Genomic DNA, 13,376 nt, shown 5'->3' on the forward strand with positions numbered 1-13,376 from the left:
TAAAAAGATGGAAACAGAAATGTAAAACAATGGGGATACCATTCACCAACATTATGTATGGTATACACGCTCATCTTTGCAGACGACAAGTAATAATGGCTCAAGATTATGACGATTTAAACTATATGGCACGAAAATTAAATGAAGAGTATGACATAAAAATAGGATCTAGAAGTAAATAAAAAGAAAACCGAATACTTGTGCATTGGAGAACAAAAAGCTCTCGTATTAGACTTAGACGACAACACCACGATAAAGCATTGCTATGACTACAAGTATCTAGGTATTAATATTTCGCACGTTGGTACATTAAACAAAGCCATAACAGGGAGAAATACGTCAGTTAGGAAAGCCATCATATTGTTAAACAGCATTTTATGGGACCAATCCATCAGGAATGAAAATAAAAAGAGGATATATGATACTATAGTGAAAAGTATCACTCTATACAGCTGTGAGGTATGGCTACTGAAAGAAAGGACACTGGCAACGCTGAGAGCAACAAAAATTAATTTTTGAAAAAGAGCAACAGGAAGATCTATAAAACTAAAATGGCAACCTGAAGGAAAGAGAAAACGAGGTAGACCGAGAAAAAGTTAGAGCGAAGTGGCGATTGGAAATCGGAAAACAGCGGAACACGTTATAAACCGACATGTAATAGTAGTATATCCTCCTTCAATATAATGTATGTTCTCTTAGTTTTCTTATTTTTCTTCTTCTACTTTGACGACTACCAGTTTTGTTTATTCTCAATTTTCTTACCTTAGACTTTTTCAAGTATTTACTTGATAATGATAGGCTATTTTACATAGTGCAGCGTGTTTTTAATTGGCAATTAGTTTAATGGTTTTTCGTTTTACACATTTTAGGCCACTCTCACGTGAAAATTAAGCCAGAGGTGAATATAACGTATTATCGCATGTTGTAGGAGTAGCATTATCTAAATTGGAATAAAAAGCGTCTATAAACAAAAATACATAGTTCGATTCAGTTCGAGCAATAAACTTCTTTTCACAACTTGAACTTATATAAAACGTCCGACAATCGAGCTTAATGTAAATCTATTTGAGAGACGTTAGATTAACGTCACTTTTCACGTTATTTCGCAACGACTCAGCATAATTAAGGCCCATTAATACAATTAGAACGTATTAACGAGCGTTAATACGACGGACCACACACGATTGTCAGTTGTTTCTAGTAGTTAGAGTTATTGTGACAAAGTGATTTAGAGAATAAAGGCAGGAAGCCAGCGAGTTTTGCTTCTTGCTCTTTGCGTTGTTGGTAGGACAAGAATGAAAGCAATGGAAATTAGCATTTACATCGAGTAAGGACAAGCGTTGTTAATTTTAACATTTTCTACATGACCGAGCAATGCTGAAAACAAGAGAAATCTTGGAAATCAGTTTTTATGTTTGCACACAGTTTATATTTTTTAGAAATAATCGGCCATGAAATTTGTAAGAATAAAATGAATCTTTAAAGTGGATCTCTTATCTTTTGTTTTTACTTATCAGATAAATGTTCAACTAAAATGTATAAATTTAAATAACTTTTTAATATCTTAAGTTTATATGTATTCTGGAGACTTTTGGTTTTGATTGAACTAATTCGACGTTTTGTAATCTTATTATTTTTACTAAGTACCTACCTCAATTAAATTATTTATAACTATTAGGTATACTGTCAATAGTAGGGGAGGAAAGTATGCTAAATTTGTAGTTACTCGAGCGTTATGGTGACCTATTGGGTTGTGAAGAGTAGGTCCTAAAACCCAAAAAGTTAAGTTATAAAAAGTAAAGTTAAGTTCAGTTAGCTGAATACAAATAGATACCTGCGGTTAAAAATACCAAAAAACAGTCAACAGAAGAAGATATTAAAAACCTGTAGTGGATATAACCTGAGCACCAGAAGAAAAACACTCATACACACACATAAACATTATTGTCAGAGTAAAATTTTCATCTACATCGATAAGTATCAAGGCTTTTAATGAATATTGCGACCGAGACACAATAATGCATTCAGTGGTATTCGAATTCATATTCAATTTTACAAATATGTAATGTTCATTGTAATATCCAAAATCATTAAATATAATTGACGGTCATTAATCAAATTACCATTATTAAAATTTCGATTAAAATATTATTGTTATTCAAAGCTAGTGACGGATTTAGCTAAATGGAGAAAAAGTTATATCATATTTATTTATCAACAATATTTTTATCAACGCAAGTTGTTGTTATATGAATAGGCCAAATTGGTTAAAAATGAAAAACGTAAGAAACAAAACTTGCTTTTGGTTACTACAACCCGAAGAATAAAACCACACAGAAGAAAAAAAAAAAGAAAAGAAAGAAAAATAGGTGTTAATGATAGTAAGAAAGTAGAATTACAAAAATGTCAATGGGTAGTACCTACACTACCCCAAAATAGCGAAGAGCCGCAAAGTGCGCAGATTATAGAAAAGAAAGTATGTAGGTACTACAAGTCGGAAGTACAAGAAGTACAAGTTAAGCAAATTCAGAACGTTGTTACCAAGTGTAACAATTTGTTATCTTATATAGATTAAGTATATTAAGTTATTTAAAATGACAATAACATTTCTGGTGATTAATTATTGTTTTTATAGACTTTAAGTTTCAATTGACAAAGCATGTTGAAGAAAATTATGGAATCAAAGACAGTTTTGAATTTTTCTAACGCTTTTGTCCTGTATCTAAAAATTTAAGAATTTTATGTAAACTCAAAAATGCTCTATATTATTTTATTCTGTTTCCATATATTTTATAACAGCTTTAAAACAGTGCATAAAATAACCAGCAAATTATAATGAAAGTTTCACCATTTTTTCGAATTTTGCCACTGCGCACCCATAACTCGTGTCTCTTCATATAAAAATTCAGAGAGGGGGGCAAACGTGAAGATTTTGCACATTACATTTTGTACACTATGGATAACAATATATAGTTTAAAGCACCCGAAAATATAGGGGAGACGCCCCCCCTTCCCATGGGTATGTGCGCCTATGTGTCTCTTTACTATCTTGGGTTAGTATAAACAATTGTAAATATTCAGAATAATGAGAACAATTAACGAAAAACTAGATGCGAATTAGAAAAGGACAATTATGTATGTTGAGATAGATAAACAACAAAAGAGCAAGAATACATGCGACACCAGTGAAATCCAGATAAATCAATGAAACCTTAAAATAAATAAATATTTAAAAATATACATATAAAATAAACAACCAACTAAAACCACCATAAACAACCTAGAAACCTAGAGAATAACAACTTCATTGAATATGCACATTCAGAGGAAGAATCACATCCAGTATAAAATATGTAGCATTCTACAAATATCCAAAAAGATACAGAAAAATCATCAGAAAAAAATGAGAAGCCATAAAAGAAAAAGATATAGGAAGGGCAGAATAAATAAAAAAGGACGTACACATCAGCAGTTTCTCACAAACCATTTCTTTTTTTTAATTAATCTCTAGATGGTGTTGTAGACAATCCAAACTATCAATCCAAACAAATTATCATTTACTGTCGATTTAATTGGTGATCATCTAAAATCAATCAATTAAAAAATATAAATAAACATGTTGGCAAGAAATATACACTCTATTTAATAAGAAAAAGAAAAAAATATATTGTGTTGTACCTGTAACTGCAAAACCCAGTAGGTACATATGAGGCCATGAGAGTCAGAGTGGAAAAACTGATTTTAACATTACTTTACATAATCAAAGAAAATGATCAGAAGCTATTAATGTCCGATGGTTTTAGTTATTGTATGTTGACCAATAATGATTCTTGGTCAACATAAAACTACTAAAACAATCGGACATTGTTAGCTTCTGATCATTTTCTTTGATTATGTAAAGTAATGTTAAAATCAGTTAGGCGGCTCTGGCTCTCATGGCCTCATATTGCATATTGCCAACTCTAAACAAATTTGCCAAAAATTTAGAGTCCAGTCCTGAATATCATGTATAAAGCCAATTTTCCTTGATTTTATTCCTATCCGACGTCCAATAAAATGACAAATCGCTTTTTCTGTGTGCAAGCTTACTAATCACTGCTTTACTAGCATGCCTAATGTACTGTAATGTAAAGTTGGCGAGGGGATGTCCACAAAATCATAAAATCGATTTAGGCCTGTCTCATAAACACGTTTTATAATTGAAAGCAAAATAATATAATATAAGGTCAAAATATCAGCTAATACAGATTAGTTTGTAAAAGATTAAAATCGTTTAGTAATAGGAACAAATATGAAACGATTAATTCTATCTGTGAATGTAAATGAAATAACTTTCATTTTGTTATAATTATTATGCAACAAAGAACAATTGAGAGACAACTGGCCAATCTTCTTCTTCTTTCCGTAGCACCACAACCCGGGGTTGGTCTTGGTTGACTGCACAACTTGCATCCATCTCGAACGGTCGTTCATAATAGTTGGTTCAGTCGATAGGCCCATTGTTCTTAAATCTGGCTATATATTGTCTCTCCATCGCATTCGTGGGCGTCCTAAGGGCCTTCTACCTGTGGAGGCTTCCTCTCAGATTAACTTTGCAAGGTGGTAATTAAGGAGTCCATGGAGATGGCCAGCCTATCTTAGACGTTGGCATTTAATCTCTTGCAGTACGTCGCTCGCCCTATACATCTGCTTGACCTCGGCATTTCTTCTCATTAGGTATTAGTTGCTATTAGGGTTGTGTTAAGGTTCAAAAATTCTGAGGATTTTTTTCTTAAAACATCTAAGTTTTCTTTCAATTGCTATGGTCAGCGTCCACGTCTCACACACATACATGAGCACCGGTCTAATCACTGTTGGCCTAAATACTGGCCAATCGTTACAACGTTATCATTTAAACTATTTGTATCCTTTTGTTTTCATTATTATCTTTCATTTTTCTTCTTAGACCTAGTCTTTCTATGTTGCCGTTTCCACATTGACCGTTTTATTATTTCATTCCAATGAGCTAGATCCAGTTTCCATCTAAACTGTATATTACCAGTTGAAACTTAGTTCTTCTCTTCCCTCTCTTCTCGTTTTCGTGGTCTTTTTACTGATCATCTTCCATTAATTGGGGTACTCTCTCTCGCCGTCCTTACTACTCTATTTGTTGCCATTCTTTAATTTCTTTTCCGATATTTTTATTTGTCCACGTTGTTTCATTCAGGCAACCTGAAGCTCTTTTTGTCCTGTCTGAATCAGGTCGTGTTTCGGCTGCTTATGTCATTATTAGTCTGATGACTGATTTGTAAATTTTGCCTTTCATTTCTTTTCCAATATTTTTATTTCTCTATCCTTCAGGCAACCCTCGACTCTGGCTGTTTTATTCACCTGATCTTCCACTTCTGTTTTGAGCTTTTCGTAGCTAGATAGTGTGATGCCTAGATATTTAAACGCCATCACTTTTTCTATTATCTGACCCTCCAGTTCTAATTTACATCTTAGTAGATTTGCTGTTATAACCATGCATTTTGAATCTTTTTGGGGAAATTAACATGTTACATTTTCTGGAGGTTATCTTAAATTGGGGCAGCACACGAAGTAAATCGTCTTCTCTTTGAGACAAACTTAGTTAAACCATAAAATTAATTAAAAAATTTAAACTTTTTTTAAATTCGAGTACCTATGTAAAGAATCAGTTCCTTAACTAAAGAGCTACATAAGAGAGAGTCTGAATTAGCCACTTTAAAAATATTTTCGTCTCCTGTAAATTGAGCAGAAATAATAAATATTTTTATTAAATTAGCAAATTACGTTAAAGCAAATTGCAACGTCTTTATATTACTGACCAAATATATATTATTTGCTTTTTGACGGGTCTAATAATTTTATAAGCAATAACAGTTATCTAACATATGTTTCTATTTTTGTTCCCCCAGAGGGTAGAGAGTGCGTCAACTGCGGGGCGACAAGTACTCCACTGTGGAGAAGGGACGGCACTGGTCATTATCTATGCAATGCATGTGGACTTTATTACAAGATGAATGGACAAAACAGGCCACTCATCAAACCCAAAAGAAGACTGGTGAGTAATGTTTGCTTAATTTCAAAACGTTTTACAAGTTAGCACAAGGAACTATTTTGTAGCCGCTATATGTCATATATGTAATATGTTATATTATATAATATGTCATAAAATTTTTCCGTATCGTACATGTTTTATATGTTCCTATGTCAAAATGAGATTAACAACATAGAAACATGCCGACAATTTGGATGACGTCACAAAAATATCGATAGTAATTTGTTACTAATATCTAAGGTAGAACTGGAAAATTAAATCTGTAGTAGCTGTTATTGTTAACAATCTAATGCAAGTTTCAAGTGTTTAATTGAAAGATAAGGTCATTACATAGTTTACATTCAATAAAGATCAATTTAAAAAATTTATATTTTATATTACCGATGTTTGGTTTTTAAAATATTTTTATTACCTACGCGTGTATAATAGTAGGGGAGGAAAGTATGCTAAATTTACAGTCACTCGAGCATGCTATTGGGTTGTGAAGATTAGGTCTTAAAACCAAAAAAAGTTAAGTAAAATTTTCCATTTAAGTGGGGACTTTCCATAATTTAATTTAATTTTCCATTTCCAACAATCGTTTTTTCCGATTATAGCGCCATGTATGCATAATTCGAAAAAATGTCTCGAAAAAAAGTTTCTTATTTTTACGTAAGTAATCCACATCTGCAATAAAAAATGAGGCTCCTATTTAAGTTTTTAAAGTAACCCTCCACCCCACCTCCGTGGGGGGCATGTTTGGTGTCATTCGATAAATTTTTCAAAAATATTGAATACGTTTATTTTGCAGTTTTTCGATCTGATGTTCATTTCGCGAAATATCGCGGGGTTCCTGTTTAAAATTTTAAATTTACCCCCACCCCTTTCCGTGGGGGAGCGTGTTTGGTATCATTCGATAGATTTTTGAAAAATATTGAACACTTATTTTTTAGTTTTTCGATCTGACGTTCATTTCTCATTTTCGAAATATTCGCTTTTTTCTTGTGAAACTTTGTGACTCACCCATTTCCTTACGCCCCGCTCAAACGGTCAGATCTTTGAAATATATACTGTTCTGCATGTAATTAACTTACCTTATATTTTTTTCTGAGAATATATTTTTTCGGACCCCCCTTAACGAACTCCCCTGTATTAATATCCAATATTTGGTAGGGGTACATTTACAGGGATTACTTCTTATGTAGTACCAAAAATAACCGTGATTCCAATGTGATTCAGTGTATCTTTTATGGTATATCCGTATATCCTAAGAGCTAGGTTTAAACTTTTTCATTCGTAGGGGATACATTATTACACTTCCACTGGGTAGTTATAAAAACAAATCCAAATACTTCCTTTTAAATGTACTGTAATATTCCTTCCATTTTGTTATTTCAGTAATCTAATTGTTAATTTATATTTTTTTACACCCAGTTGGCTCCTTACTAATTATAATTGTTTCGATTTTTTAAATCGAGATCGTCAAATCTACATTTTGGCCTAGTGTTTAATCTATGACCAGTCTCTGAATACTATCTTGGGCTACCCTTCATCCTTCATCCAAGATTAAATTCATCGCCAAATAATTTAATCAGTCCTCCGGTCTTACTCCATTTTTGTCTTTTCCTTTCATTTATTAATGATACCCATTCCAGACTTCTTGAATCGTGGGCAAGCTTGTACAGGTTTAGTGAATAGGTACCATATTATATTTTTGGAGTCACTTGGTAGTCTTCAAAAGTACTTGCTGCTTACGATCTAGTGCTTTGCAGCCATATAAAATATTTCACAAAGAATTACCTAGAAATCAGAGGTATGTTGTCCTGGAAGAGAAATGTTGACTTTCCCAGTTTTAAACATGTCTCTATACCAGGTGTAACCCTCCAGTCTGTAATTTCCAGGGGAATGGCTTGTACTATATCGGTGTCCATATAAGTAAGTAGTATCTTTGGCAGTAGTTAGTGTAGTGAAGCATTCAGTAAATAAAGTACGGTTAGATAGTAAAGCAGTCGATTTTTAAGTTTTTCTATAATACAGATATATGTTCCAGTTTTCAGATTAAATAGTGTTATGCTTTTTCTCATGAGGATCTTTCAGTGCGTCACAGTTTTTCGATTTCTTTCTAACGCATTAAATTGTATGTGACAGAAAAAAACGCACGTCGGTGATTACATTTCGTCGGTGACATTTATAACATTTATTCTAGTTGTCAATAGATGGCGCCATAATCGAAAATAAAATAATTTGCTAATTATATAATATATCTACGAATATAATCTGAACAATTTAAAAGACTATACAAATCAAAGAAAATACCATTTTATAAATGCAATAAACAAAATTGATTAGTTTTATGCCAAATTGCAAATAAAATTTGACAACTGTCGATTTAACTAAAATGTCATGTCAATAAAATGTATATTATCACGGACTTACCTTTTTTTCTAATATCATTTGTGACGCACTGAAAAATGCTCATGAAAAGAAGCATATGGAGTTTCGTGAAACATAACATATTGTAAGTTTTTAAATTTTTTTATGGATACTGCAACAATCAAAAAATGATTAACTAAGCTGAAATTTTCTTCATGTGCTGTTTCCTGTTTTTAACAGTACAACTGTGGCATCATATCTTATCACATAATATGTCTGTACAGATCTTCCAGGACAAAAACCTTCTTGACTAAAAACTTTGTTGCTCATCTGCTTTAAATTACTCTGTTTGCAAGTTTATCCTCCTTCCGTTTCAGAGTGTTAAGATGATACCTTTCTAGTTTTCTGATGATTGTTTATTGCCTCTATTGAATAGTAGAGTTAGTACATTATTTGTTTTTATTTTACCTAAATTTTATTGTGTTTTATGATTTCGTTGTAGCATTAAAATGACCAAATACGGCGCTGTATAATTAGGTAAAATGTTGCACGTGAAAGATGTGGTTAAATGGATAAGATTGAAAATTGGGCAATAATAAAATCCTGCTGATTTTATATTATGAATAAATTCAGATCAAATTGCAAATTGCAATTATCAATAAAAGCAATATTTCTGAATATACGTAAATGGATATCTGAAAAAAATTAAATGAAATACTTCTGGGTGGACATATAAATGTACCACATTTATATCTTCATACCTTCATCGATTATTCAGAAAAATCACATACGTCACCGCAACAGACAGCTACCCGCCCAAAATATGATTAAAAGTGGGGTGTTTCCAGCCCCTAGCTTACCATAATTCACGACAGGTGTCGTCTGTTATGCAAATACCCTATCTACTGGCTCATTATCAGGTTAAATATTAAAATCTTAAGTAGCACCTTTCACAACAAAGTTATTGATGAAGGGGGCCGGTAAGAGAACCCTGAGGCGTCTTCAAAATCGCGTAAATCTGTCGGCAGTATATCTGCAAAGATAATTTAGCTTTAAATGCGTTTGAAGACGGCAATCGACACCTTAGAGCGACTGTTATTACCAGACTCTTACGCTGTAAACTGAAATGCCTACTCTGTACTCTGTGCCCATCGACAGTTAATTTGGTGTGAAAAATTACAGAAAATCGTGCCTATAATGGCTCGAAGTAGGTCATTATAGTGGCCTTATGCTCAGGTGGGGTTCAATGGGTTCTTGATTTGATTACTATGCCTGATTGAGTTTGTTTCAGTTATGCAATATCATTTTCCGAATGTTAGGAAGTTGTAATCTAGACTGGTGGTCGGTCACAGTTGATTAATTCTAAGAAAAATACGATTTTGCTCCAGTTAAGGCAGTTTGCAAAAAACTAAAATGAAATATACTAACAGGGTATTATATACTTCTCGTTTAGTTTATAGTTTATTTGTGTTGTTAGTTTGTTGCACAATGAATTAAAAACCTATCTTTGTACTAATACATTAAATCCATATTGGAAAGTGTATTAAATACTACAAATACATCTTTTTGCAATCATAGTCGTGAGGTTATTTTGACATAATTATGTAGTATACACTTTATATACATATGGGGGAATTTGACATTTAAGCATGATGAGAATATTATTTAGATTGTAAAGAGATCTTCTCTTGTTTCCAGAGGGCGTCCCAGAATCTGAACTGAATGGAGCTTATGTATGGTTTTAGGCCTGGATGCCTCGTACCAAAAAAAGTTGATTAATAGCAATCTAAAAATTTGTTAATAGCTTAACGGTGTCTAGTCGGACAAACTTTAACGTATGGGAACACGAGAAGTTTTAATTGTGGAACGTGATTTTAATTGTGGAACGTATCATCCTGACAAATTTATGATTGAGAAAAGTTAATAGTTAATTTAGCTGTTGTTATTTGGGCCATAGCTAGTCTACTCTTGATTCCTGAGGATATTTAAAACATGCTTGACCTTTATTAATAACTACTATAATTAATATAAGTATAATATCCTAGTTTTATTTCTGACACTAAAATATCCATGAAGTTGTGGAATTTAAATACTAGGAATTCTATGAAACCATTTTGTCGTTTATCATGACTAACTGATCTAGAAAGAAAAACAAAATAAGAAGACTGCGGATTCTGGACAATAAACCTATTAGGTATGAATAATGCTGACCCTGAGACATTTGCGACAACTCCGAAAACCGCCTGCAATTTTCATAATCAAATAATCGCAATTGGATGTAATGATAATGTAAATACTCTTTTACAAGCCAGACTCAAATATGGTAGGCGTCCCATTGAAATTATCAAGTAGTCGTACTCGGTATATAGTTACGGTGTGGGTAAGTGCATTAAGAATAGGAAACACGTTTTATAGCTGGTACTTGTGATACAATTCCAATTGAAAAACATTCGAAGAGCATTCTGAGAATGTGCTTTGTGCAATTACCTTGCTTCCACATAAGTCTAACGATTTCATTCTTTCACTAAACTAATTCATTTGTTGAAGTTGTCGTTGTTTCAGAAATTTTGTATAATTTTATGTACTTGTGTGAATCAGTTGTGTTATTTTGATGGGTATTATTAGTATGAACTTTTCATTGCTGCACCTTAATTTTATTGACGGCTTTGCATTACATAAAACGAGAAGAATACACAAGTTACGTGGTAGTACAGTCGGAAAAATGAAAGAATACCCATGAACGATCATATTATCAATCACATACAATCACATATTTTGTATTTGCTGTTTTTGAAGTTATACTTCTTTAGGCGCGATTGAGAGTAAAATTTCATAATACTGCGCGCATGCGTACACAGACAGTATGGCGTTTAGTTGCTATCTTTCAAGATATGTATAAATATATCAGTGCAAGAAAAGGTGTGAAAAGAATATATTAGTGTTTTTAGTAAATATATTTATTATAATTTTTGTGTCTTTGGATTTGTCTTCCTCAGGGGTAAGATGAGTATTATTAAAACATTTTATTGTATATTTATTATACTTCACCTTGCCTGTTTGTTACAGTGAATTGTCATTAGGTACGTCCGAACCGATATAGACACAGTTCTCTTAGCGTATTTGGTATAGCATTCGGCCAGATATAGAGAGGTCTTGAGTTCGAATCCGGAACAATCATATACTTTTTTTTTTATTTTTTTAAAAGCGGTAAGCACAAATTAGTTTGGTGTTTAAAAAAAAATTAAAACAAACTGTTTAAAGTATATTTATTTTTAACAAATCATATAATAGAAGTATAACTTCTTACGTGCGTACAAAGTACACACACATTCTTATTTTTTTTCTATAAATAACAAACGAGAGAGATAGATTATTAATTATCAGTAGTAATTGCACAAGAGCTCTGAAATTATTGAATTTTTCCCGAATGACACTTTGACAGTTTTAATTTCACGAGCCGAAGGCGAGTGAAATTATGTCAAAGTGTCACGAGAGCAAAAATTCTATATTAATTTCAGAGGTCGAGTGCAATTTCTTGCGATTATTTCATGAATAAAACTGTTAAAACCAAAATTTTATTGTAATTTATTTATGTAAGTACCATTAAACACACAGTTTTTATAAATATTTGACGATTGAAAGTCATCACTTTAATAATTTTTAAAACATTAATTGTCATTAATGTCACTGAATGTATTTTTTCGTAGCAACGAAGGGCATCTGACGTAATATACTTAACGACGGGAGATTATCAAAAATTATCGATTTAATTCAGATTTCTGTAGCTTTCTATTGGTCAGAATCTCCTATGAATGAAATAATCTTAATAATATGTGATTGATATGGTGGTTCATGGATATTGTTTCATTTTTCCGACTGTATTTAATATCATTAAGACCAATAATGCTAAAATTAATAATTCAATGATTATACAAAAACATACCACAAATGACTACCAATTATAACTTCTTTTCATACTCATTCTGCGATTAAATAAGATTGCTCGAGACATACAGTTATAGCATAAGAGGTTACAGTAGTCCGTGATCAAAACGGAAAACGCGTTCCAAGATTGTGGCTTTAATTTTGAATATTTTGTCGAAATATTTGGCACACATATTCGTAATGTAGTAAAGAATAAGAAATAAATAACGAGCAGAAGTTCTACGGAGTATAAAAAAGAGAAAACTTGAATACTTAGGCCACCTGATGGGAGGACAAAAGTACACATTCCTACAAAATATAATGCAAGGAAAAATCCAAGGACGAAGAAATCCAGGCCGTAGAAGAATGTCCTGGATGAGAAATTTTAGAGAGTGGTTTGGCTGTACCACTAACGAATTGTTCAAAACAGCAGTAAATAAAATTAGAATCGCCCTAATGATATCCAATCTCCGATAGGAGAGGCACTCAAAGAAGAAGAAGTAAAGAATGGAGGTACAGAGCCCAATTGGAGAAATATGTTAGTATGTGGAAATTACTCTATAATTAAATAAAATATTAAAAAACGAGCCTGTACCGCCATTAAGAAGAACAAGAAAAATACACTTTCTTCAAATAAACTTTTTTATCCCATGCCTAGATTTTGTGTCACATTGGAACTACTAAAATTTTTTATCTTTAACAAGAAATCGAACATATAAGTAATAACTGATAATTCAACATAGAGAAATAGTAAGAAACTGTCATTTTGACAAACCCGCGTCGTCAGATTTCTAAGTATAAAAGCACGATTCTCTTATCTGTTCTATTATCTGTATCGATTACTGTTCAGTGCAGTAGTGTATTATTTTAAGAATTTGTTAGTGTTGATCCATAGTAGTGGATATAGTAGTGGATATTTATAATTAATTTATTATTATTTTTGTGTAATAGAACTAAGTTGGACTAGTTGAAAAAATTGATTTTTGTTAATTGTGAGTTTTACTTATAGGTAAGTATATTTTAAATAAAAATATTTTGA

General features: G+C 32.1%; 1 protein-coding gene across 2 annotated transcripts in view; it reads left to right on the top strand.

Moving 5' to 3' along the window:
- The window catches only part of LOC114327335 (GATA-binding factor C), a 361,986-nt gene that overhangs the window by 120,623 nt on the left and 227,987 nt on the right, over positions 1 to 13,376 (top strand). For both annotated transcript variants that reach the window (XM_028275923.2, XM_028275924.2), the window contains exon 4: positions 5,919 to 6,064. In XM_028275923.2, the coding sequence (XP_028131724.1) occupies positions 5,919 to 6,064 (146 nt within the window). The remainder of the gene's footprint in view (positions 1 to 5,918; positions 6,065 to 13,376) is intronic.

The sequence above is a fragment of the Diabrotica virgifera genome, chromosome 2 (genome assembly GCF_917563875.1).
Source record: "Diabrotica virgifera virgifera chromosome 2, PGI_DIABVI_V3a".
Classification (NCBI taxonomy): Eukaryota; Metazoa; Arthropoda; class Insecta; order Coleoptera; family Chrysomelidae; genus Diabrotica; species Diabrotica virgifera.